General features: G+C 42.7%; 1 protein-coding gene and 1 long non-coding RNA gene across 5 annotated transcripts; both read left to right on the top strand.

Annotated features, from left to right (window-relative positions):
* Positions 1–162: 162 nt before the first annotated feature.
* Positions 163–27,509, top strand: acox3 (acyl-CoA oxidase 3, pristanoyl). 4 transcript variants are annotated; one of them, XM_040047140.1, is made up of 19 exons: positions 163–302; positions 1,308–1,450; positions 3,946–4,043; positions 4,152–4,287; positions 4,717–4,791; positions 4,884–4,973; positions 7,119–7,262; positions 9,748–9,836; positions 13,190–13,286; positions 15,741–15,923; positions 18,438–18,557; positions 18,637–18,757; positions 21,334–21,456; positions 21,567–21,680; positions 22,212–22,327; positions 25,548–25,722; positions 25,799–25,866; positions 26,497–26,583; positions 26,777–27,509. In XM_040047140.1, the coding sequence occupies exons 2-19, from the start codon at positions 1,328–1,330 to the stop codon at positions 26,894–26,896; spliced, it is 2,079 nt and encodes a 692-aa protein (XP_039903074.1). In that variant the 5' UTR covers positions 163–302; positions 1,308–1,327; the 3' UTR covers positions 26,897–27,509. The 4 variants fall into 4 exon arrangements, with proteins under 4 accessions (XP_039903074.1, XP_039903077.1, XP_039903076.1 ...); XM_040047142.1 differs by lacking the exon at positions 163–302 and adding an exon at positions 326–531; XM_040047141.1 differs by lacking the exon at positions 163–302 and adding an exon at positions 326–639.
* On the top strand, positions 1,457–3,809 carry LOC120743516. The gene is made up of 2 exons (XR_005698225.1): positions 1,457–1,588; positions 2,632–3,809. It is a non-coding gene; the product is annotated as an uncharacterized LOC120743516 (long non-coding RNA).
* Positions 27,510–27,729: the final 220 nt, after the last annotated feature.

Below are 27,729 nucleotides of genomic sequence, written 5' to 3'. Positions count from 1 at the left end.
CAACTCATAAAGTGATATTTTACCGTTGGAGTTTTACATATGTTACGTCAGTGTAACATCAGCGTTAGTAATAAGCGATGTGATCACGTGATTCCGCATGGATTTCCTAAAATGTAACAAATGATGTTACTTTTCACTGCGCTAGAGGATACTTTTATTCTGAAGGATGCAGAGAGGAAGTGTTGTCGTCGCTGTTAGGAAGCGTCATTTTTCCTACTTACCTTCTTACGCGTAGCTCACAGGTCAGTTGGGAAACTGACAGAGAAGCCAGCAACACACCGGCGTGACAACCGCAGCGTTCGGTAAGATATGAGACGTGACGTGACGTGACGTATGCACCTAAAGGCTTATTCAAGTGAAGACTTTACTTTTATAATGTTGGGGAAACCTGCAGTCAGCTGAGACCGACGGAGTTACCTGGATACGTGACGAAACGTTTCTCTCGATGAAAACGTCCAGATGACCAGAATCAACCTTGAGGATTTCCTTTCGTCACTTCTCTAGTTTTGCACACCTGCCAGTCCACAGCAGGTGACGCTGAGCACAACGCCGTGGAACTCCTTCACGTGCATTAGCGGGTCCAGACGCTGTTAGCTTTGAACTTTGGTCCGCGTTTGGCAGCTGATAAGTTACAAAAAGGTATAAAGGTCACGCTGGTCTTTGATCGTCGGTGATGTTCTTGAGCCGTAAAAAAGTCCGTCTGTGCGTCCGATATCAACACGAAAGAGCTTATTTGAAGTGCAGTAGTCATTGTTGATGTGCTAGCTGTAAAACCTTTGCTAAAGACTTTGGTCAAATCTACAATCAGCCTGTGTGCAAATACACACTCAGTGAATGCCACTGTAGGCCTCCCCGTGGGTGACTGACCTGTACCTGCATAGCGTCACTAAACCAACGAAGAAAAAACTTGTCATTAAAATTATACTTTAAATTAAGCGCGTGTGCAGTTTAGTTATCAGGTGTTAATGCACAATTTTGAACCCAGCATTACATTTATATGTTATTGAATCTTCAAGGCCACCAAAATGTGTACATTAATGCATTTAATCTGACTTGTACACTTTCTTAAAAGAAATATCTGATACTGCGCTTCAGTCAGCTCTCATCACAGCACAGGACCTGTCTTAGTAAGGCCTCTGACTCTGGACTCATCTCTGTGCTTGACCTGCCAGACATCACTGCAGCATTCAGTACTGTTGAGCATAATATTTCAGTGCACACATTAAAGTGTGCTTTCACAGCGTCCAGTGCTAGGACCAGTTCTGTTCATTTATTGTCCCATTTTCTTCTGTCTTGTATCTCTTCAGAGTGCACAGTGCCTTAAAACATGATGAACCGTGACGTGGCTGACCTCCCCAGCGGCCCACTCGATGTCTACAGGAACAAAGCCTCCTTCAGCTGGAAGGACATGGTCCGCTTTATAGATGGAGAAGATGTATATCTATTCAAGGTAACATCACAGGCTGTACTCATGGCATTGTGTATTAAACAGCGTTTGCGTAAGATCAGGAAAATTATATGGTAAGCCTAAACTGTTGTAACTTGCCACTGAGAAGCCAAGAGATTTTCACTTAGAGCATAGACAGGAGTAGGGATGGGTACCGGTGTCCGGTGCCATGATGGCACCGGTTCTGACATAAACGGTAGTAACCAGACCGAAAAGCAGCGCACATTTCGGTGCTTTATTTCGGTGCTTTTTTTTCCTGAGCTGTGATACACTTCTAGCCAATCATTTTACGTTTCCGAGGATAGTAGGCGGGGCCAGGTACGTACGTTCTGTTAGAGCAGAGCTACAGATTTAAAATGTCCAAGGCGAAGCGGTCAAAAGTCTGGCTGTACTTCACAGCAAAATATGCAAACTCAGCAGCCTGCAACAAGTGCTTTAAGCTGATACTGTGATACTGTCAAAGGAGGTAACACCAAGAATCCGATTAAACAGCTGGCGACGCATAGCGTTTTTTTTAAAAGCCCAGAAATGCGCCGCATTTGATAGCTTGCTGCGAGACCTCACACTGTGCACGTCGGGTGGGTTGCCAGTTATCGGACCCGGAGCAACATCCCCCAAAAACCCGAAGAATAGAGTCCTGGCCCCTAGCCCTGCCAGTGTAGCAGAAATGATGACGGATGATGATGCAGCAGCAGCCGTTCTTCTCTGCGTGAGTAGCTTAATGTTGTTCGTGTGTAATTTACGTTGAGTAGGCTAACCACGTTATTACATTAATGCATGTAAGGTGAACTAGCAAACATCATCATAGCTACATGCGGCTGTCTTCTTGTTTGATGGCAGATACTCCCTTCACCCTGGCCCAAAAGGCTAAAATGACCAAAGAAAAAGTGGGAAACAGTTAAACATGAGAGGTTTTGGACAAAGTTTGTGTTTTTTCCATTGTTTAAGCACTGCTTCCAGCCAAGAGTGATACCATATATGCCACATAGCTGCAGAAAAGGCTAACATTGTTATCTTTTTACAAAAAAACCCAGCTGAACATGAGAGGTTTTTGGACCAATTTTGTGTTCTCCATTCTTTAAGCACCGGTTCGAGCACCGTTTAAGCACCGGCACCGTTTCAAAAGTACCGATTTGGCACCGGTATCGGATAAAACCTAAACGATACCCATCCCTAGACAGGAGGATGTATTTACATCCTCACCTTTAACTATTGCGTTTTCACTTCTCTTAGAATAAATCATCACACTTCTCCATGATTCTGCTTCTGAGCTATTGACCAACACACACACACACACACACACACACACACACACACACACACACACACACACACACACACACACACACACACACACACAGCTTGCAGGTCCAGTGCAGCATCATATCTTGTGGACAGAGATATGATGTTGTTCCTGAGACATGCTGGGGCCACTCGCCTAGCTTGAGGGCCATTGCACCGACTGGTTCGATTACCACGGGGACCACCGTTACCTTCACCCTCCACATCTTCTCGAGCTCTTCTCTGAGCCCTTGGTACTCCTCCAGCTTTTCGTGTTTCTTCTTCCTGCTGTTGCTTTTGATTCTTACTGCTGACATATCTTTGAAGCATTGAAAGGTTACTCACGGTTTATCATTATTCAGAGTGTGGCCTTCTGTGAAGGAAGATTTGAAGTTAAACATCACACACACACACACACACACACTCTCATTCAAATTATGAACCGGTCCCCCTATAGTTGGAGCACACCCTTCGGTCTCCCTCCCTGCCAATGGGAACTGTCTCCTCAGGTACCGCCCCGTATCTCCACACAATATTGGAGAGGTGTGTTAACCAAGACAGCTCTACAACATCCAGAACCTTCAAGAACCTCATCCACCCGAGGAGCTCTGCCACTAAGCATTTGTTTAACTGCCTCAGTGACCTCACCCGTACTGAAGGATGAGTCGCCCCCCTCGTCTCCAGACTCTGCTTCCTCTATGGAGCATGTGTCTGTGGGATTAAGGAGGTTCTTTGAAGTATTCCTTAGTGTTCCTAAAGTAAGTAGTCCAAAATAAAATCTTAACATACAGGATAAGTTGATGTTAAGATGAATGTGGGATTCTTGTACGTTCTTGTTACCATTTCCAGGCTGAAGAACAACCTTTGAATTTGCCTTCCTCTTTGGCTAACACTTTAGCTTCTTGCAGCTCTTCTTCAAACGCTGGCAGTTTTCAGAGCAGGGCTCAACTTTCATCTGCAGAATTATGCGACAAATACTTTTAATTTATGAAAGCTCAAGCAGCTATCAGCTTAGATTTAACTTTAGGATGAAAAATGTCAATATCACAAACAACTGTATTATACAATGAATGTCATGCAAACAAGATCACATGGAGACATTTCACCTCTTTTAATGTTCATATTTTTTTCCATTAAGCCATGGCTATCAACTATGAAGCATTTTGTCAGGTGGATTTCACTTTGTCTTACTCTGTCTGGTCATTTCCACATTACAGCAACATGTGTTCAGGACACTGGAGAACGACCCTCTGTTTGCCCGTCAGCCTGGTGAAGATGTCCCCATAGAGAAAAAGAGAGAGTTGAACTTTCTGAGGTATCTACTTGGTAAACTACAGCTGAAGTTATGTAGCACCTGTCGTGTCCTCTGTTCTGTAAGTCGGTACTTTCTAAAGACAATAAAACTCCATATGAAAATTCACAGAATGAAGCAGCTGCTTCGGTACAACTTTGTCACCAAGGAAGAGGCGATGGCCAGTCCCTGGAAAGCGATGTACCTCGACGACTGTCTGGGCATGTATGACTGGGCCTTGGTTGCTAAGCTCTTCCTCAGCCTGGGGGTAATTGTGTTTGAGTAAAATGTCCTCACACAGACACACAGAGTGTATGTTATATGAAATAACTAAGAATGTGTTTCTGAGCAATGTTAAGAAGGTTTATGACTTGCAAAGCCACAGCCATTTTCACTCTAAAACAAGCAACACTGTAATTTTAAACCATAGAACGTGTGGTTTGTTTGTTTGTTTGAATTTCCACAAACATTAGGAAGTTTCTAGTTTTTGGATTGAGCCACTATTGTTATTCTCCAGGATGCATTTAGCAAAACATCACTAAAAGGGTATTCTGCATAAAGATCGGTTGTGTTAAAATCAGTTTTTAAAATTGTGGAAAAGCTTTCATTTGTTTAATATCTTCACATAGCTGTTATTATTTGTTTTTCTTTTATCGTGTCAGTCAGTGACTTAGATTCAAAACCTTTTATGTTTCAGATGTTTGGAGCAACTGTTGCCAACTCAGGGTCAAGCAGACATAAGAAATTTGTTGAAAACACCGAAGACCTGAGGGTAAGACAGCGAATCCTGAGTAAGAGGAGAAAGGAGTCGACTGCTCACTGTCTGCTGTTGTGTTCATGAAACTTTTACATATGTGCTTATAGATCTTTGGATGCTTTGCATTGACTGAGTTGAGCCATGGCAGTAACACCAGAGCCATGAGGACCACGGCCAAGTATGACCCCTCTACTCAGGTCAGTGCACTCTGAAAACACAAACACACACACACACACACACACACACACACACACACACACACACACACACACACACACACACACACACACACACACACACACCACCTTGCAGGCAGTCTTTATCTGGATGGGTTTTGGATGTCATTCCTGGGAACTGCTGGAGCCAACTTCCCATTTTTGGGGTTACTGCACCAAATGCTCAGAGTACCACAGGAACCGCTTCCTGGGGTTTTTTGATATCAGCCACTTTCTGTCTGCTGGTTGTACATGCCATGCAGGGGCCTCTTCTTCCATGATGGTTCCACTTCTTGCTCTTCATCTTTCTTGGGTTTCTGCTGCCTGAGGAATTCACTAAACACATAATCGAATGTGGCCATCTTCCTAATGTACTCATGGATCTTTGTAGTTTCATCTTGAAAAGTGTTTTTTACACACAGTAGTCCATGGCAACCTTACTTCGCCTTAGCTTGTAGTCTCAGGGTGCTTTGGAGTGAAACCCTTCATGCATGCTGAGGTCGGGCTTGTCCTCCTTTGACTAGCTGATTATTCCCTGTTTTTGTTACCATCCAACTACACTGCTCATGTTCGAATGACATTCCAGTGTCATTGCTGTAGATCCTAGTGGTATAGATCAGTTAATCAATGTCTCGTGAACTCTTGGAGTACAGTCATCCATGTAGAGGAGGTATCCATAGCCAGATTTGATGACTTCACCGAGGGGGTTCAGGCTTATGAAGAACAGTGGGGAGAGAGCATCTCCTTGGTAGATCGTGCACTTGATGCCACTTGCGCTATTAGCTTGAAGTTGGCCTCTAGTGTTGTTCTTCACATCCCCACTGTAGGTTCTGAGGGTCCCCTTGATCCCTAAGAATTCCAGGATCCATGTGTGGAGCATTGAGTCATTGAGGCTTTCTTATAGTCAATGCAGGCGGTGCACAGGTCTGTCAGTCTGGTCTTACAGTCTCGGGCTACTGCTCTGTCTACCAGTAGCTGCTGTTTCGCCTTTCGTTAGCCCTTCTGAGCATGTCTTTTCCATAGCAGCTGGTTCATTTGTGCTGCCAGGTGCTCATGGAGTGCAGTTTGCTGCTTCAGCCAGTGGGTTTGGATCATCAGGGCCTGGTGTTATCCAGCTGTTCATGCTGACGACTCTTTCTTGGATGTTTGCCACTGTGATGGTTACTGGATCCTGTTCAGGAGGTTGCTGTGGTCTACTCTTGTGGAAACTGAGCGTTGTTGTTAAGTAAATGGTAAATGGCCTGTATTTATATAGCGCTTTACACATCCAGTCATCCACCCATTCACACACTGGTGATGGCAAGCTACATTGTACGGGCAATCGTGGCTCAAGAGTTGGGAGTTCGCCTTGTAATCGGAAGGTTGCCGGTTCGAGCCCCGGCTTGGACAGTCTCGGTCGTTGTGTCCTTGGGCAAGACACTCGGGTGAAAGACATCGTCCTTCTCCCATATGGTCTTCCAGTATTGCTCGGTCTCCAGGATTGGTAGGTATTTTCTCATACTGCTTCTCCTACTGCTGATCTGATCGAGCAGTCTTGGTTTGGTGGTCGCCTGGAAAATGGCATTTGTCTGACTGCACTGTGATTACGGTGTGGGGCTCTGCCCTGTAGATCCAGTTCAATTCAATTTTATTTATATAGTGGCAAATCACAACGACAGTCGCCTGAAGGCATTTAATACTGTAAGATAAAGACCTTACAATAATACAGAAACCCCCAAAATCAGACACCCCTAATGAGCAAGCGCTCTGGCAACAGTGGGAAGGAAAAACTCCCTTTTACAGCTACACCCTCCAGAAATGCTTCATCTGGGCTCTTATCTAGAAGTTGCTAAGCTTTCTCTTCCACTTCCAACCAACCACATTACATTTTAAGACTTTTATATAAGTTTGTTAAAGTTGTGAGCTTAATTTTAACTGTCGACTTTTGGCCGTTTCATGCGATCTTGTCATAAGATAATGAAATCAAATAAAATTTTAATTTAAAATTATGAGGGCATTTGAGAGCGCACCCCTTAGGTCATACAGTGTAAGTCTCTAATAGCTGACTTTTCATTTGACTAATTGAGGGTCACATGGAGGAATTTCAATTTCTCCTCACTTGAACTGATTTCTGTTTCTCTTCTGTAGGAGTTCGTGATCAACTCTCCGGACTTTGAGGCTGCAAAGTTCTGGGTGGGGAACCTGGGAAAGACTGCCACCCATGCTGTGGTGTATGCTCAGCTCTACACACCTGATCAGGTGTGCCACGGACTGCACTCTTTTGTTGTCCCGGTGAGTTCTGGTGAATTTGAATATCTTTAAAGAAATGGCTGCTTGCATCACAAGGTACAAGGCAACTATCAGCAAGTCCAAGAGCTTGTGTGTTGTCAGGTAGCTATTGAAATAAGACCATCCACTCCAACAGTGTTTAGAGCCATAGGAGACCTCACAGCTAAGTTTCTAGTAACTGATAGGGATGTGAAGCTCACTACTGCTGTTTTGACACTCTGTCGAGCTTCTGAGGTGCTGATGTTTCAGTGTGGTTCAAATCATCCAGGTCACGCGACTCAGAGCGAACTAGATTTCGGTGCGCTTCAGCAGAGGATGATTTAACTGATGGACGTGCATGAAATGGACTGTTACACTTGATCTGAATTAGACCCTGTAAACAAATGTTTGTTTTTATGAAGAAGGAAACAAATTACATTTTTTCATTTAAATATAATTTTAAATTAATTAAAAATAAAAGTTAACACATGCCAGCTACTAGCTTTACTTGACAGTGTGTAGAGGAAACCTGATGACATGAGCTCCTAGAAAGTTCTGAGGGCTGTGAGCAAGCTAACAAAAAACCTGTGGTTATACTTAATATTATCATTTACGTTTTATTTTATTGAGTTACTGTGAACAACACAAATGTTAACAGAGGGAGAATTTTGTTGAAGCACTCTGTTCATTACTGGTGATGGGAATTGATAAGAATGTAGTGATTCTTATTCCGTTATCAATATCAGTTTGATACCTTATCTGTTCTCTTATCGAGTCTCACTGGGTTCATGTTCACTTTGTTTTGAGAGTCACCGCCGTTGCTAAGCAGCAGGAAAGAAATGACAGTCATGCAGATTAATTCCATGCTGTGGGTCAGATGTGTCCACGGTTGTTGAGGTGTTTACCTTCTTTGTTGTGATTAGAGTTGTTAATTAAAAACGCCGTTATTACACGTTTCACAGAACACTTTACTTAAAAGTAATGCAGTATGATACTTAATTACTCCTGGGAAAAGGTTATTTATTATACTACTTGTTACATAAGTTGCTCTATAAAAAAGCTAGCAATAAAAATAACAATGAGGCTACAACTCCACACACCAGCACAAATCTTCCATCTCTAAGGTCTTTGTCTTAGTAGAATTCAAAGCTGACTGCAAAAAGAAAAGATGGCTGCTGGGCTCGGCACTCATTCAGCTTTCACTCTGTGTTCTTAGCTAGCTTTGCGTTAGCATGCTCTATTGGCAGATGCTTGCCAAAGTTGTCAAAGTTGTGTGAGGAACATTCTGCGGTTGTTTCTGTCCTGCATGCAGTTTCCCACTTTACCGTTTATCTCATCCTTTTGTGCAATAAATGTAAATGTTGCTATTTTCCTCCTCTGACCCGCAGACTGAAATCAGCTGATTGTAGTGCGAGTGCTAGAACTGGATCGATAGGCAGACTAACAAGTCCAAGGAATTGGACTACTGGGAACTGGTTTTCTCAATTTCCATCCCTGTTCATTACAGTTGCAGCAGGCTCAATATTTTCTTGCCTTGTTTGTGCGGGGATTTCCCCAAAGTGTGTGCTGGTCACCATTATTGACAGTGTGGTGGAATAAGTAGCTTTGTTAGGAATTGTGCTGGACTTGTCTGTGTTACGGTTTCACAGAATAAGATTGTCACGGGGTTGCAATAGCCACATTGGCCAGCAGGTGTCACTGTGGAGATGGGATTCAGATTGTTTTGAAACCTCCGTACACGCCTCGCTCTGCTCATCACTAGTACCTGATCATTGTTCAAGCTCAGATGGCGTCCCTCAAGTAACTTTTTTTCAGCTGCACCACAGCAGATATCTGCCTCCGTCTCACCCCGTCCCAAGCATCCTCTTGCTACAGCAGCCCTCTACACGTCTTCCCTTAGTGGAGGACATGTAAATCTTTTCTGTGGTTCCTCTTTTCCTGTTGCTTGCATGTCTGTCTAATTTTGTCTCCAGAATGCTTGACCTGTGCTGTCTCTCTAATTTATGTCATTCCTAATTTGGTCCGTTCTCTTCACTCTCAATAAAGAAGCCTTAGTATCTTCCACTCTGCCACCTCCAGCTTGTCATCCTGTCAGCAGGTCTCACGTCCACCAGATAAACCTTTCCTTTTCACTCTTACTGCTATTCTTCTCTCACAAATCCTCATGTCAACCTACCCTGCCTGGACTCTCTGCTATCGCTCACTTGTGCGCTGTGCATAACCTACAACGTGGGCTGCACGGCCCTTACAAAAAGGAAGATGCATACAAAAGACTATTTATTTTAAATAAAAGCAAAATGGTGTGTTATTTTCATTTTCATTATTTCTTAAAAATGATAACTGTCTGAAAAGACTTGAACACCACGATTTCTAAAAGCGTTAGAAATCATGTATGATCAGCAGAGTTGTCATACTGCAGGTATCTTATACTGTGTTATTTTCAGCTGTTTGTGTAGATTTGTGTATTATTTGACACACAGCCAGTTAAGCTGTAATCACTCTGCTCCAGCTGAGAGATCCCAAGACCCTGCTGGCTTTGCCTGGTGTGCTGGTCGGAGACATGGGGAAGAAGCTGGGTCAGAACGGACTGGATAATGGGTAGGTGACTGCACATGCTGCATTTGTAAAATAAGATGGAAAACACAAGCAAATAAAGACATGATGCCCTTGATGTTGTGGAAATATGTTCTCACTGGCTATTGCAGTCAACAGGTAGAGTTGTTGGTCTGCTGGAGTGGTACACAGTGCTTCAGAGTACTGAAAGAACATTAGTTATCTTCATGAATCTTTTTAACCACACATTTGACATGTAGACTGTATGACTGTGTCTTAGGGGTGGGCGGTATTATGAATGTTTATTAATAATTTTATCCAAAGAAGTTTCCTCAGGTAGTTCCGGAAATAAAGGAAATCGACTCTTTACAAAGTGGAGAATTTGTAAATAGCGTAAAAAATGCTCCAGAGGAACATTAAACTGCTTCAGGAGCTGCGTGAATGAGGCAACAATCCCATCTACAAAAAGGTCTTTGATATTTCTAAGGCCATTACTTTCCCATATTTTAAAGGCAGAGTCCATCATGGAGGGAACATATGATTTGAGCTGATAGGTGCTTTAATTGACATTAAGTGTAACCCAAACCTTTTCCTACATTGCACCCAGATTCTGAGCGTCATACAGCAAAGGGTTACGTTTATAGTCGTACAGTTCTAATGGGAGAGCTGCACTCAACAAAGCTCATAGGCACGTTTGACTCAATGACTCAATTTGGAGCCAAGCTGGAGTCTCTGTAGTGAAACTACTCATCCAGTGCAGCATATTTCAAATATTTGCTGCCCAATAATAAGACTGAAAGTTTGGCCTAGTCCTCTGCATGAAATCTTTACGAATTCGTGGACTTTTGCCATTCCAAACAAATTCAGAGATATGCTTAGTCAGTGTTATAAAATACTTATTGGGTAAGTAGCAAGCAAATAAAGGAACTTGGGTCGTATGTTCATTTTGGTAGAACTGATGCAGCCAGTTAATGGCAGTGGTAAACTGGTCCATCTCTGAAGATCTGTCTCAGTATTCTCAAGCAGCGGGACAAAGTTTCTTTCATAAAGACCTTTGTATGAGTGGGTAACCTTAACCCCCGATAGGTCACATACTCTGATTTAACTTTAAATTGTAAATTTGAAAATGAAACCTTCCTGGCTACAGAGTGGACACAGAGAAGTTCACTTTTATGCAGGTTCAACTTGTAACCTGAAAGTTTGCCAAAACATTCAAAAATGACAAGAGCACGGGGAAGAGAGCATAAAGGCTCTGACATATGCAGCAGGAGAACGTCAGCATATAAGGATATTTTGTGCTCCTGGTCAGCTCTGATGATGCCCTTAATGCAACTGTCAGCTTGCAGCTTAATCACAAATGGATCAATTGATAACGCAAAAAGAAGAAGGGACATTTCATTGTTTTTCTTTACGCTACCTGTTCTGACCTGTCTCACCGATGTGACGTTTGTGTAATGTATGTATGGCTGGAAGAGGTCCAATTTCACTGCAGGCAACTGCAAGTGAAAAATAAATCATCATCAACATCATCCTCATCCTCCTCGATTTCTCAGTTTTATCTGAATGTGGAAGCAGAGGTCATCCAGGTCTTTTTTTTTTTTTTTGGTTTTAGATGTCCTTGATCCAGCACAGCTGATTTAAATGGCTAAATGACCTCCTCAACTCCTCAACTGAACCCTTGGTTTAGTGAAAGTAATTGTTGAAGTTAATTCGATGATCAATTGGACAAAAAGAGTCTAAATATCAGTGGTATTGAAAGTAGCTGTGCATAACTAAACATTTGGAACACTGAGCAGGAAAGTGCAGAAGGGACAGGTGGAGGTGCCATGCTGCTAGTGAGTAGGCTACGAGCTAAGCTAAGCTGGTGAATCCCTACAGACAACGTGAATGAATACTGTGAAAAAGCAGGTGATCGAACAAGATAAAACACATGAAGATTAGACTTATAAAATAAGATGTTATGAGTTATTAATTAAACTGGCTACATAGATAAGGTTCACAAAAATACCACTAGTGTTATAAAAGGAACAGTAAGTGATACTCTACTGCAGAGAGCCAATATCAAGTGAGAACGCCTCCCAGGAAGGGAAAGATCAGAGATCTCTGAGGGCAAAAGTCCAATCATGTTTGTGTGTTTGTCCAGACCTTGTAATAACCAACAAAGCCTATTCACAGATATAACTAAACATCAGCACATAGGGGATAATAAACCATCGATGTGCTTCTGACCAAAGTAATTTAATGCTTCCAGTAAAGAGTAAGACTTTAAGATTGTGTCCTTCTGCAACGCACTAATTACTTTAAGTCATCTGGAACTGATAGACATTGGCCTCAGTCTGAACCCGGACTTTACTTCGGATTGGATCCACAGTATCCCACCCGGGATTAGAAGACCATCAGACGCTCCATGTTGTCCTTTAAAAAAGTATTGAGAATAATCTCATATCGGTAATGATAACGACAGAAGATTCAGTAACATTACAAAAACATCACAAAGTAAGAGAAGAGGGAACAACTGACCACATGTCCATTTTGGATTTTATCTCTGAAGAGATGCATTGTGGGACTGCTGGTCAGTTTAAAGGGACACAGTACTTTTTATTGAGCAGGTGATGAGAAACATTTAGCGTGGACACAGTAATTTTCAATAAATTCAAATATTTTCTTTGGTTAAATACCATATATATTAATATTAGGCATAAATATAGAGATTTTACATAGCTTGGCAGAATTATATCCATTTTATATGATAAGGATTTTTATGACATTAATGAAAAACATAAAAAAAAATTGATCCAGACACATACTGGTGATGAGAATTTTGAAAAAAAAAAACATTTATTCCTGGAGGTCTCTTTGGTTTTGGAGAATATGACCTGACTTACTAACCACAGCTTTGTGGGAATCACCCAATTCAGTGCCCTGCGCTATATTTTAAATAATAGAATATAATCCGGTGCCACCTGTGGCCTAAAGATGATGGTCATCCAATACTGGATTGTTAATATAGTGTTAACAAAAGAAAACTGCTCCACAATCTTTTGTTAACACTTTGTACTGTAGATGATGATATTCATAAAATTCACAATTTTATTTTAGCAGTATTCAGAAATGGTTCCACCTCTGCCCATCTTTACTTTCTGAGAAAATGTACCGCCTCATCTTACAGTCCTTTGTTGCCTCCGTCCAAACTTTTGTTTTCTTTTAAATGTGTTGGTGCCATAAGACTAAAAATTAGAAAAAAAAAAAGATGATCATGATGATGACAACAACAACAAATATCTGCCTGACCTGCCTGCACACCAGAAACAAAGAAACATTAGGATCCACTGAATGGCTCGCTCTTTGATGTGTAACCAATTCTTTTGTGTAACATTTACATCTTTCTCTCACAACAGGTTTGCGATGTTCCACAATGTGAGAATCCCACGCGAGAACCTGCTGAATAAGACCGGAGATCTGACTCCTGATGGTCGCTACGTGACACCATTTAAGGTCAGTGCAGATTTCCAGTGGCAGCCAAAGAAGGCACTTCAAACTCAACAGCCTGATTTCCTGTGCCTTAGCTTATTTAGATATAACCTTTAACCATATTCTAGAGAACAATGGGTTTATTTCAGAGATGCTCTTTCTTTAAAGAACTAATTATTTATAAGTTATTGAAATTATAAGCGGTTAAAAACTTATCAACAGTAAATGTAGAGATACAGTCACTTATCTGGCTGAAAGCGGCATTTCTGACAACCAGCGGTTGAAAGCTGCTGGGAGTCCCCCCCACATGTAATGTTGTTCCTTCAGTGGGCTGGTTTCAGTCATTATGCAAATGTCCTGTTTATAAGATTGAAACCTGCAGTCAGCTGAGACTGGAGGAGTCACCTGGATGAATGACGAAACGTTTCTCCCACAAAACGCTACGTCCAGATGAACAGGATCAACTTTTGGAGAATGTTGGGGGCTCTTTATGTTCCTCCCTCGCCTAACCCCACAGCCCCCACCTGATTCATCTCGCTCCCCGCTTTGTGCCTATTGTGTGAAAGGCAAGCCTGTGACCACTAGTAGGAGATGGATGAAGGAGGGCTTAGCAGAACTACAGGGCTGTTTTGAGGCGATAGGCTGGGCGACACTCTGTGAGGTGAGGACATGGTGAGGACATCAATGAGCTTACTGAGTGTATCAACACAACCTTTTGCACCTAGTCCATTGTCCCAGCTCGGATGGTCCATTGTTACCCAAATAACAAGAGGAGGTGAGAATGGTTCAGGTGTTCTTAAGGGCAAGATCAGAGAGGCTAAGAACAATTACAGAAGAAAGGTGGAGTGGAAACTCCAGCAGCATGAGAGAGGTGTGGAGTGGCATGTCTGCTGGACCAGACGGGGTGAGTCCCCACGTCCACAAGCCCTGTGCCCCCCCAGCTTTGTGGAGTCTTTCATAAACTGTTCATGAGGAGTCTGAATCTGAGGGTCCCAGTGCTGTGGAAAACATCATGCTTCGATCCTGTACCGAAGACGCCGCGTCCCAGAGACCCCCAGGATTACAGACCTGTGGTACTGCCTTCTTACGTCATGAAGACCCTGGAAAGACTCATCCTGGACCATCTCCAACCTATTGTCAGGCCACTTATCAGAGGCTCTGGCGGGTGCAGCAAATTTTGAAAGCAGAACTGAGACGGAGAGCCATAAGCTGCTCCAACTGTGTGTGCCGCCATCGTGGTATATAGTAGAGATGGACCAATCCGATATTACGTACTCAGTGCAGACTGAGTCTGAATCCCTGAAATGTCTCTGTCAACGCATTTCAAGCAGTTTGTCGAAAGTTTGTTCGTTCTGCACTCCAGATGTGTCGAACGTGTTAACATGTTTAATTGTGATGACTATGTTTAAGCCGCGTTAACGCTGACAGCGAGGTTTTTTTGTTTTTGGAAACTAGTTCGTCCATGTTTGACTTCTTCTGTGTTGTAAATGTGCAAATCCGTCTGCGCATAATTACATTGCCCCGCCCATCAAAAAGAATATATCGCCCATCGGCGATTGTTGGACTGACTGTTGGTTGGAAAATTTTTACATATCACCCGACCCTAGTCTGAATAAACTGTGCAGTCCAGCCACAAATCGAACACTTGTGTCCGACTCGTCTCTGCTGTGCACCCTCATCCAACACCACGCAGTGCAGGGTGCAGGGTATAGGAAGGCTCCTGCAGTGGTTGGGTTACGTTAGCATGGCTAATGCCAGGTGCACAGTATCATCACCAAATACATGGTGGACGGGGCTTTCATCAGTGCTGGTGATTCTAACAAAGCATGGTTAAAGACGGACTCACAGTACGTAGAATGTGCCAACAGAGGAAAAACACATTAGACCCAGTGCCCAGTGCAGTGAACCCAGTGAAGGCTGCTGCCTCTGATGGTTTGTGTACTCAAGGCATGTGCTGACCAGCTTATGGGCGCCTTCACAAAGATCTTTAACAGATCCCTAACAAAGCCAACATCCTACCCTGCCTGATTTCTGTAACCAGGCTGTAATAATTCTGCCATCAGCAGACTGTGACACGGTGCTTAAAGGTCGATTCAGTTCGAAGCTTCAGGCCGTCTCCTACAGCAGTGTTTCACTGACCTTAATAATCAAATGAAATGTTTAGAACAGAGCAGCACATATTACTGGCATAAATATTGTGTGTATATTTCTGTCAGTACTCTGTGCCTGCCCAGCATTTGAATGGCATGTAGTTGCTGGAACTGTGGGATCCAGAAATGAATGAATTCACATTTGGTTTCTGCATTTTATGCAAGAACATTAGCAGTGCAGTTAAATAATCACTTTATGCTTTCATATTCAGAAACGCAATTCAGCAATCCTGTGAAGGACCACACGGCCATTTTATAAATGACTAATAATAATATCTTTGCTGTGTTTTTAATCAGTCCTCATCAGTGTCTCTTTTGTCTCTTCCAGGACCCTAAAAAGCGTTTTGGGGCATCTCTTGGTGCCTTATCAGGGGGCAGAGTGTATATCACCAGGATGGCTCTTAACAACCTGAAGTTAGCTTTGACAGTGGCAATCCGCTTCTCAGCTGCCAGGAGACAGTTTGGACCCACAGACACAGAGGAAATCCCTGTTTTAGAGTACCAGTTACAGGTAATAATATCAGGTACAGGTAACGTTTAGTGGGTAAAATAAGTTTCACCCAGTTTTCTAACTAAATACATTTGTAAAGGTGTTTTTGACATTTTCACTAGGTGTTGGGAACAACATGTTCAATTTACTCAAAAAAATCAAACCATAAATGTCTATGAATTAAGCTACGTGTAAAATGACATGTGAAACGGGGAAAAGGTGTTGAGCACATGAAGGAAGTGAGGTGCCAAATGCATGGAAAGTTAGGACACTGAAGCCTGACAGCTGCCACCTGTCAGTAATTAGAAGACAGCACTGCCACGATATCAACATTAATACCAGCTGATTCATTCATAAGCAGGTGTCACACAGGAAACCTCTCGATGTTTAACCCCAGGGAGCTTTCTCAACACCTTTGCAACCTTATTGTTGGGAAACATACTGATGTCAACGAGAATTTCCAAACTGCTGAAGGCTCGAGTGAGCACATAAACCGTCCACGACCAGGTGCAAGATTTCAGACAGAGGGGTGAAATGAAATATGAGTTGTCCAAGAGTCAGTGACTACTTGTGGAGAGCTGCAGAAAGACCTGGAATCAGCAGATAGACAGCATGTTAGTAAGCGAGCTGCCTGCTCATGTTTGCCCCTCTGATGCTGGACAGGAGGCCCCGTGTGTTACTGAGGCAGGTTATTGGCCAGCAGATGGACGGGTCCGGTCCCTTCTCAGGATCAGGACTGACCTGGACTGTTAGGGTTTCCAAGTGTGCCACGTATATTAGCAGCTGATTCATTGGTGCTGCCTGCACTAAGATAGCCGCATAAAGCGTGAAAGATAACACCAGAGTGTACTAATACTATGTAATCTATAATCCCCAGGTTAGTTTAATAATAACAATATAATAATATAATAATGATAATAATATGATGATGATAATACATTTTATTTGAAAGCGCCTTTCAGAACACTCAAGGTCACAGTAGAATAATAAAAGAGCAGAGTGGAGAGGTTATGTGGGATAAGCTATTTTGAACAAGTGGGTTTTGAGTTGGGACTTAAAGAGAGAGAAGGAAGAGATGTTTCTTAAATCAGGAGGTCGGGAATTCCAGAGTCGTGGAGCAGAGCAGCTGAAAGCCCTGCTCCCCATGGTGGCAAGACGGGGGGAGGGGACGGAGAGCGAAAGGGAAGAAGAAGATCTGAGACACCGAGATGGGGCGGTGATCTTAACCAGATCAGAGAGATATGGAGGGGAGAGATGATGAATAGCCTTAAATGTGTGCAAGAGTATTTTGAAATTGATGCCATATTTGACCAGGAGCCAATGAAGCTGCTGCAGGACAGGAGTGATGTGGTGGATAGAAGGGGTCCTGGAGATGATACGGGCAGCAGAGTTCTGGACGCGCTGGAGCTTGTGGATGGATTTTTGAGTAAGACCAAAAAGAAGTGAATTACAATAATCAATCCAGGAAGTAACAAGGCTGTGGACAAGAATGGCAGCGACGTGGGCGGAGAAAAGGACGGAGACGATTAATGTTGCGCAATTGAAAATATGCAGACCGAGTAACATTATTAATGTGTGAATTGAAAGATAGAGCTCTGTCGAGGTTGACACCCAAACTTTTCACAGAGGAAGAAACGAAGACCGGCGAGTTATTGATAGTAACAGAGAAACTGTTGGTTCATGTTGATTTAGTGCCGACCAAGAGGGGCTCGGATTGAAATGTTAAAGTTGCACATGCACACAACTGCTCCAACGTAGCAGTGGTGTGAAAACCTTTAACAGGACCTTAGGTTGAGTTTTGCATCCCTGGTTTTATCAGAATGAGGAAGCTGTGCACATTTATGCATGTGAGCTCTGTGATTGAAGGACTGCTGACAGTTACTGTTAGAGCCCATCAGACCAGCTCGCCTTTCTGAAGCGACTAAAACGTGGTCAGTTTTACTAAATAATCATTGCTTAGGAGCCATCCATAGATTAATATTAACCACTGTCAGAGCTGTTTCATTCATTCTTATTTTCAGCGTTAGGTCTGAGTTGTGGTGAGTTTCTGTTTAGATTTAAAGTTACTGTTTGTGGCAGTTACATCACTATTGTGTGCGGCTTTTATTATTGGAATTAAAGTATAATTGAATCATTAAAATATCTTATACATTATGGAAATGGATGCCAAGTAACAATAAAACAAACGACTGAAGTTGGATGAATTATAAAATCTGGACTGGAAGCTTTGAATCTTTCCTCGGGGACACACCGTCACACTGCTGTTAATGAAGATGTGAAAGCAGTTCAACTACTGAATATCCAGAAATTATAAATCCTCACATAAGAAGGATTCAGATACAGTAACGATTTATGTAATGATCTGTATGCTGACACAGTGCAGAGTAAATAAGGTTTGGTATATATTCTGAGTTTCCTGAGTCCATCAGTGTATTGTGGGAATCATGTTTTTTAATATTGAACAGCAACAGTAAATAAGTGAATGAGTGTGGCTGTTGTTATTATATTCCATCTACTTATTGTGTGTTTTCCCAGCAATGGCGTCTGATTCCGTACTTGGCGGCAGCCTATGCTCTTGAAAACTTCACCAAATCCATCATAACGAACTTTGTTGAGTTTCAGATTGGACAGATGTTGAAAGACAACACTGACACAGTGAGTAAGCATGCAGCATGTGTGTATTTGGAATGCTCGGTTTTTGTGAAGTAAAGTTGAATATATCTGTGTTTCTCAGGCAGGGATGGGCAGAGAGATCCATGCAATTGGTTGCTCCAGCAAACCACTGGGATCATGGACTGCTCAAAGAGGCATCCAGGAGTGCCGGGAGGCCTGTGGTGGACACGGATACTTGGCCAGTCAGTCTCTCTCTCTCTCTCTGTTTCAATGTCACTCCTGCACATGCTCACTTAGGGCTGGCTGTCTCTCAGGAGGACAGGCAGGTCATCTACTAATCAGAACATTGGTTTGATCCAAGTCTGCATGTCAGCTATTATCAAGTATATTAATGTTGAACTTAAAATAATCTGCAAAGCCCTCTCAAAAAAGATTAGAGAAGATAACGCACAGTGCATCCTGACCAAACCAGTGTCATAAAAGGGAGGCACTCATCCAAAAATACAGAATCTTTTCACTTTAGGCAGCGTGTTTCTGGTCCCAGTCATATAAAGGACACACACTGGTCCTTGTTCTCTCCTTGGATTTAACTATAATTGCTGTTTGTGTGGAGGGTTTCCATGTGAGTGACCACAGCTGCATATTTTTTATTTTGTCATTTTATTCCAAGACGAATTATAAACCAGGATGCTGCTGAAAGGTTCTCTGCCATGTTTGATGCTGATTTAAACTTAGTGATGTGGACTCAAAGGTTTCATCCTTCTGCAGTCAGTCTAACTCTATTTTAGACAAAGTGGCACCTCTGGAAAAATCTACTATCCTATGTTTAAATGTTTGTCTTTGGATGAATGAAAATATTAATAATTTGATTATTGGACAGCATATCAGTTTCTTAGACTCTTCTGTTAAATCGGACCTCAGAAACCTCAGTGTCATATTCAACAGTTCAATAGAGCATCACTCCAAACGGCTGGTTCAGAGCCGTTTTTATCATCTAAAGCAGGAGTGTCCAACTCCAGGCCTCGAGGGCCGGTGTCCTGCAGGTTTAAGTTGTCCTTGATCCAACACAGCTGATTTAAATGGTTAAACGACCTCCTCACCATGTCTTGAAGTTCTCCAGAGGCCTGGTAATGAACTAATCATCTGATTCAGGTGTGTTGACCCAGGGTGAGATCTAAAACCTGCAGGACACCGGCCCTTGAGGCCTGGAGTTTGAGACCCCTGATCTAAGGATCTTGAGAACTTGAGATGATTCTTCATGCTTTTATTTCATCCTGTTTGGATTATTGTAAAAGTCTCTTTGCTTGTTTCTTTAGACTGTGCAGAATGCTGCAGCAACACTTTTAACTGGCACAAACAGGAGGTCACATATCGCTCCAGTTTTAGCTTCTCTTCATTGGTTGCCAGTAAAGTTAAAGTTTGGTTCAGGAAGCCTCTCTCTCTGTACACATCACTGACCCTGGATCAGCAAACGGCCCCAGACCATCACACTTCCTCCTCCATGTTTGACAGTTGATGCCACACACTGTGGAGCTTTCACCTGCTCGACGGCGTACAAAGATCCTGCGTGACGAACCGAAGATTTCAAATGTTGATCCATCAGTCCATAACACCTTCTTCCAGTCTTCAGTAGTCCAATGGTAGCATTTCATGGCCCAGACGAGCCTCAGTCTGACGTCTGGCTTTCTTTCTGCAGCTCGTCCTGTCAAACCTGCAGCTCGAAGTCTTCTCTTCACAGCTGAAGCTGAGACTTGCTCACTACGACCGCTATTACGCTTGAAGCTGTTGATCTGTGAGCCGCCATCACACAAGCTGTTAACTCTCAGAAACTTGTCCTCTGATTCAGCTGTGTCTTTGTGTCTGCCAGACCTCTTCCTGTCACAGTTCCTGAGTGCCTTTGGATGGTGAAGGAATCGATTCACTGACGACTTTCTTTGAAATGTTTCTGGAGGAAAGACCTATATTTTTAAGTGTCATGATGGTCTGTCTCTCTTCCACTGTTAACTGGCTTTTTCTCACCATTTTTGTAGCAACATTGTTCTCGTGTCACTGAGAGAACACCTCGGATGGTTCTGTAGAGAACAGCTGGTTCATTCTCCTGCCTTCTGTCTCTCTGGTGAACCTCCTTGGCTGGTCAAGGCTGTGAGTCGTTGCTTGGCAGTTTCCAAGGCCTCGGGAATGGACAGCTTGCTGTACTTGTTAGGCACTTTCTTTGTTGCACCTTTCTGGGGCTCCGATAGTTTGCTAACTTCCCTCTGTGCTACCTTGAGCTTAGCCTCTAGTCTCCTTCTCTGTGGAGGGTACTGCTCTGTTTGACTGTTGAGCTTGTAGCCAAGCATCTCACTGATCACTGCTGCTGTGGTGTAGATCGGTAATGGTTGCAGTAGGTATCGAGAGAGAGCTAAATCACATCAATCTTTGGTGGGACCAACCTTTGCCTTCTTCTATGTCCACACACAGTTTTTAAAGGAACTCTGCTGGTAGGTCGTTCCAAACATCTCAGAGAACTAAGCACAGGTCTGCTGTGGTTGTCGGCGTCCTCACATCCTTCTGTCTGTAAGCCCAGACACACTCGATGTTGAGATCAGGGCTCTGTGGGGGCCGGACCATCCAGTACTTCTTGTTCTTCTTCACGCTGAAGATAGCTCTCCATGACCGGCTGTGTGTTTGGGCTCGTTGTCCTGCTGCAGAATACATTTGGGGCCAATAAACCATCATTTCTTCTGAAAGCTTTCTTTGTTTGCAGCATTTTTCACACCTGCCTAACACTTGTGCGCAGTACTGTGTGTATACGTCAGTGTTTCCTTTTTTATTTCAGTGAATCGGCTGGGTGACCTGCGTGATGACAATGACCCAAACTGCACATATGAAGGAGACAACAACGTGCTGCTGCAACAGACCAGCAGCTATTTGCTCTCCTGGCTCCATGCAAAACAGCGTGGTCAGTCCTCCTTTCACCAACAGATTATAAATACCTGCAGTAAAGGTCAATAGATGGGCTGGGTCAGTCACTGAAGCTTCTCTCTTTGGTGTTTGGTTATGGGGGGTCAGATGGTGTGCGGATTGAGTCTCCCTTTCACACCGTGGATTTTCTGGAGGAGTCTCAGGAGATCCTCAAAAGCAGGTTCACTGCACTCACAGTGGACGACTGTGTGGATTCTGCAGGTACGTTACTTTCTGCTACAGCTTCCAATCAACTTTTACATGAGATAGTGGAATTCCTTCCTTTCAGATCCTCTTATATACTAAACCTTTTAAAACAGAGCGAGATTTGCAAATGAGGTAAATGTGTAATTTTCAATATGTTCCACAAACAAGAGTATAGTGAACTTTAGTCACTTAGCCCTGATAGTCATATATTCATTTCCCTGCTGACCCAGTAAGAAACAGGCCTCTGCTGTGGGTCTGAGAGGACCCCACACTGCACGCTGGTCCTAACCCAACACCATCGATGTGATTACAAAGGAGGGGAGGTGGGGAACATTTAAGAAAAAAGGAACATAAATAAAAAGGGGAACTGATAGAGCCGCATGTGTCTGCTTCTCTGCACTGTAAGCTGCCTGATTGTGATTTATAATAGTTGGCCATAAACATGTAAATGTATCTGCCTTTCTGCTGTGACTGGTTCAGCTTGACTACAGACTGTATTACTGAAACCTTTCCAGTGTAGCTAACATCCTCCCCCTTGTCTGTCAGTGCCTTTGGCAGCCTATAAGTGGCTTGTGTGTTTCCTGCTGGAGGAGAGTCAGAAGAAGCTGGAACAAGAGCGAGCGTTGGGCAACAATGACTTTGAAGCCCGTAACAACTGCCAAGTAAGACCAACGACTGTGTGCAGACACACACATACATCCAAACATCTGATTCTGGTGGCATTCAGCTAGAGATGGACCGATCCGATATTACGTATCGGTATCGGTCCGATACTGACCTAAATTACTGGATCGGATATCGGAGAAAAATAAAAAAATGTAATCCGATCCATTAAATATCACGAAAGCACCTCACAAAACTTGCAACACGCCGTAACTCACCTCAGAACGTTAGCACGTCGGAGCAGTATGCATCACGTGATAGAGCGGCTGTGGCATGCGGGACCTGTCGGTGGTCTGGATAGCATGTGGAGCTTCGCTAGCAACCCGGCATTTCATCTCCGACAAAGTTATCCCCGAGAGAAGTAAAGCAAGTGTGTAAGTCCATCTCTGAATGTTTGTAAAGCATTCCTGCGTTAAGCTTAACAAACGATATATGGAGCGACTGCCTCTCCTGCTGCTACTTCAATCATGAAACTGCTTAATGATCAGCTGATCGGCTTTTCTCTCGCGAGTCCGTGTCTCTAGTTTGCTTTTGGCCCACTTTGCACCAGAAAGAGGAAACCAGCGGCTGAACAACAGCAGCACGTTTAAGCTTGATCAGCTGTTGTTAGAATTTATTTAATATTACTTTCTACTCGAGGATCTTTTTCTACGTAGCTGACGCTGGTAACTGTGCAGGGGTGGATCTAGCAAAGTTTAGCCAGGGGGGCCGATAGGACATTAACAGGGAAAAGGGGGCACAAAGACATACTTTTCTTTCTTATTCTCATTTAAAATGTCTAGCTTTTAATAAATAATTATCTGACACCCAAAGTTTTAATCTGATGTAAAATGAATAGAAGTCCATTACTGTATATAGTAATTAAGTCTAATATATATACCCTAGTAAGCTATAGTACTTTTTCCTTTGGGAAGGTACCATCTGTGCAGTCTGCAATTTTGTTGAAGAAAGATGTTGAATCTATTTAATATTTCTTGAAAAATAATTGATTTCTGTGCATTTTTTTTTCACACTGCATCAAATTAAGGTTGATTACGTCGATTAAGCATCATGAGGTGGAGCGTGAGGGGTGGTTCCCTATTTTTTATTTATTTATTTTTGTTGTTGCTGGGAGTTGGAACCCTATTAGTTAGGTTGCTTAATATTTATGCTAAGTACTCTTTAAAATACCAGAATAGGGAGGATGGTGTAGGTTTAAGTTTATCAGATTGATCAGTATTGTTGAACTATGAAATATTTTTTTTGCATACAGGTATAACAGAATAGCTTTAGTGTAGTTGTTGTTTTAAACTTGAGTATGAACTTATACAAAATGCAGCAAGATATTTAAAAAACAGTTTTGTTGATTAAAAAACACTATATCGGATTCATATCGGTATCGGCAGATATCCAAATTTATGATATCGGTATCGGTATCGGACATAAAAAAGTGGTATCGTGCCATCTCTACATTCAGCATCACATGCAGCTTCACTGGCTGAAGTTTGGACAGAAACTTGATGCTTTTTATCCAAATCAGACTGAGCTAAAGGTCGTTTGATTTGGATTCATCGATCTGAGATGAACTTACTCCAGACTGGCATGAACCCAGTATTTGAGATGACCTGTTACTGACACAGCCTGTGCTGCTGTCAGTGATGGACCTTGGAACTTGATTGCCTTTTTTTCTTAGTCAGCAGGAAGCTTCTATGGTCTGGGGAAAAGAGTATGAACACTATGAAATGTTCTGCCTCTAACTCTAAGATTTGTCTGTCCGCTCCAACCTTATATCGTCTACTCAGGATGTAAATCATAGTAAACAGATCAGGTCAGAAATACTCATAGCAGGCTGTGCAGCACCATGATGCAGACATTAGCCTGTATCTGCAGTACTGTATATACTGCAGTGTGTGTGTGTGTGTGTGTGTGTGTGTGTGTGTGTGTGTGTGTGTGTGTGTGTGTGAAAGCGACACGCTAACGTCAGAGAGCGTCTGACTTACAGAGAAGTTTATTTTAGGCAACAAGAACGGGCCTGAAATAAATAAATAATAAATAAATAACCTAACAGAGTTTAAAAGTAAAAGAAAGTCTTACTCTGTATTTGAGTTGATGTTCATGTTACAGAAATGTTCATGTGAAATTACACAGATCTAATTAGAATAAACTGAGTGAAGCATGAAGCCAAATGTGACTGAATGTTTCAGTGTGATGTGAACTTGAGAAAAGCAAAGAAACTGTAATGAAGTGATTTTAAAGTTTAAACTCAGAGTCAGAGAGAAGTAGAATAAATGTGGGTGGACACTGATGGTTACATGTTTGGATGGTCAACATGCAAAGATGTGACGCCCAGCAGGAGAGAGGGGGGAGAAAGGGTGAGCAGGTACCAAAGTGCAAAGTGGGGTGTAAAATAGATTTGAGCTTCTTCCCTTTTATCTTGTGTCAGATGAGCAGTTCAGAAGATCTCAGACGGTCACAGCTGAACATGGCAGCAGTAGAGGCGGAGCTGCAGTCCGACCTGTGACGTGATTTTCTAATTTGTGGCTTTTTGTCTGCTCATTTGTTCTGTGCTAAAAGCTTAAATCAGAAGGATTTCGATTTGCATCATACGTCCAGGAGCTCGGCCTGGAATAACAGGATCGTTCTGTGCTCATCCTTTCTCCAACCTCCTGTTACCAAACATAACAGAGTCAGCATTGGCTCAGAGCAGATTGGTTAGTATAGTATAATAAGTATTGGTTTATAGTTTAAGTATAGTATTTGATTGTTATTTTGTTAGTGCTAAGTTGCTTCAAATAGTGAACATTCACTTTTTCATCTTTGGTGAAACGTAGAAGTCTGAATTTTATTCTTTAGTGGGACAAATACAGGGTAAAAAATCATCCTTCTTTGCTGTCCAGGCTACTGAAATCATCCCACAAATAACAAGTGGGCAGCAACCGCTAACAGATGGGACTGATAGGGTCTGATTTAGGCTGGTCAGGTTTCTTCATACCAGGGTGAGCAGGTAGGTAAGGCCCCTTACCCACACTGGCTCCAGTTAAACTCTGCTTTATCTACTGGTGAGACTCGGAGGATCAGAGGTTTAGACTTTTTAAAAAGCCAGGATCAGCTTCCTGTAGAGGAGTTTTGTGGGCCTGCGGATTGACACGTCCAGATCACGTGCACGTGGTTAGATTACAAATCAGCTGTTTCTGTGTTTTTATGTCTTCAGTGTACTTAAATGTATGTGTATGTGTACAGGTTTACTACTGCAGGTCACTGGCCATGGCCTACATTGAGCACACCTGCCTGCAGAGATTTCATGAGCTGACCACTAATCAGGACACACCAGCTGGTCTCAGACCAGTATTAAGGAAACTTTGTGCCTTGTATGGGCTGTGGAGCCTCAGCAGCCACATGGCGACACTGTACCAGGGTATGTAGTGGGCTCGATGCTGTATACCCGGAGAAATCTTCATCGTAGTGATGTAACACAGTGTTGTTGTTTCTAGGTAGTTACTGGAGTGGACGTAAGCCTGCTGAGCTGGTCCAGATGGCAATCCTCACTCTCTGCTCCCAGGTACACGAGAAAGAGGCCGGATCTGTTTTATGGCAGATATACAGGAAGTATATAGAAATGCATATACATTCCTATGTATAGGGCGCAGCTTCACTAATTATCAAAGCAATTACAAATGTGGTTGCTGTAATACGCACACGTGTGCATTTCGTACTGTCGTGTTTTTGTTCTTTATTCAGCTGTTTGTATTTATGAGTTAAGAGACGAGCAATAAAAACACGAGTGGCTCCTTTGACAGAGTAAAGCAGATAATCTTACACATTGATCTTAAACGTGACATTGACTGTTTTGGTACCAGTCAAACTCTGGTATGCTTCAGGGCGTGTCCACATTTTGATTGACATGTCCACCGGAGAAGGCCGCATCCTGGCTCTCAGTCAGATTTGTGATTCACAACATTTGATTTCTAAACACAAAGACAGCGAAAAAACTCAAAGCTTCAGAATCTGTCGGTGACCTCAAAGCGGCTCCATCCATCGTTTGGACCGTGTAGTTACGCACTGACTCGTATGGTCTAACAGCGCCTTACTTGTGCTCTCCTGTACTTTGGGAATGTCTTCCTAGAACAGAAGGACATTGAAGAAATGATGGCTTGGCCTGACTGTAAAATCTGCTCTGTCTCTCTCACAGCTAAAGGATGATGCAGTAGCCTTGGTGGATGTCATGGCACCCACTGATTTCATCCTCAACTCACCTATTGGCTGCGCTGATGGACAGGTAAACGCATACAAACACAGAAAATCCAGCTGTATCGTAAAGACTTTGCTGTCCGTCAAATTTCAAGGACATTGAAACATTTCACTTTTATTTACATTTGGCTACATCGCAACACAAGTAATCTCAGATAATAAGCGTGAGAATCCGTGTTAAATAAGTGAAGAAACACTTTTCCTTTGTCCTCTTCCTGCAGATTTACAACCACCTGTGGTCCACAGTAATGCAGGGCAGCAAAGTGCTGGAGCGTCCATCCTGGTGGAAGGAGTTCTGCTCAGACAAACCTGTGCTTGGATCTCTGCGGCCTAAACTCTAAAACCCAGTCGTGCTCTGCAAAGGACCTCTGCCTGTCTGTGCAGTGCCTGAACTTGCTTGGGCTCAAATTCCAACAATGTTAGGAAATGTTTAACAAGTCCATTAAAAACTTTACAAACTGTGACACTCGAGATTTCAACAAGCTTTCATGAATCCTCTGCTCCATACACGACATTTTCATTATCATTTAGTTGCACACGAGTGCTTAAACTTTAAGAAAACTGTGCTACTCAACAATAATTCAAATTAGTTGCAGCCCTGAGACCTCGCCATGCTTCAGCAGTTCTGGTAACATCATTGCTGGTTGATAGCTGGTATATTTTTATAGTTTAACTGTCTCTGCGTCCAGTTTTTCTAACTTCACACCAGAAATGTCGATATGCTGTTTTTTTCCATCACATTTGTAGATCTACACATAGACTTGTGTATCACTATAACTAGATATAGAAAGATGCATTATACAGTATATACATGTGTATATATCATCAAATAAAATGTGGCGCACCTTCTGTACGAAAACATCCCTTTTCACCCTTTGCTCATATAAATTTTACCCAATAAGAAGCTTTTATTTTTTTTAAAATACAGTTTTTAAATGACAATTTAATTAAAAGGAAAAAAAACCCTGAAGCCTGATTGGTTTTGTCACTTCATGCAGCAAAAACACGAGTTTTGCTCTCTAACAAAGAGCAGAATGTTGGGCCATCAGTTCATGCTCTGAGGCTCAGACACACTCTGGCTATTCAACAGGACTGTGATCCGTCCACCTCAGCACAGTTTCCTCCACTATCCACCTCTAAACGACCGAAAAAAACGATTTTGGCCAAAGTCCGG

This window comes from Simochromis diagramma, unplaced genomic scaffold, assembly GCF_900408965.1.
Source record: "Simochromis diagramma unplaced genomic scaffold, fSimDia1.1 OVJJ01000113.1, whole genome shotgun sequence".
In the NCBI taxonomy this organism is placed as follows: Eukaryota; Metazoa; Chordata; class Actinopteri; order Cichliformes; family Cichlidae; genus Simochromis; species Simochromis diagramma.
Note: the sequence above shows the minus strand (reverse complement) of the source record. Positions and strands in the feature narration are given on the sequence as shown.

Excerpts from the sequence above, each read along its gene's own strand:
- acox3 (XM_040047140.1), top strand. The coding sequence starts at position 1,328 with ATGATGAACCGTGACGTGGCTGACCTCCCCAGCGGCCCACTCGATGTC. Across the intron at positions 22,328-25,547 it reads AAGCCCGTAACAACTGCCAA|GTTTACTACTGCAGGTCACT; the intron begins GTAAGACCAACG and ends GTATGTGTACAG. Across the intron at positions 26,584-26,776 it reads TTGGCTGCGCTGATGGACAG|ATTTACAACCACCTGTGGTC; the intron begins GTAAACGCATAC and ends CTCTTCCTGCAG.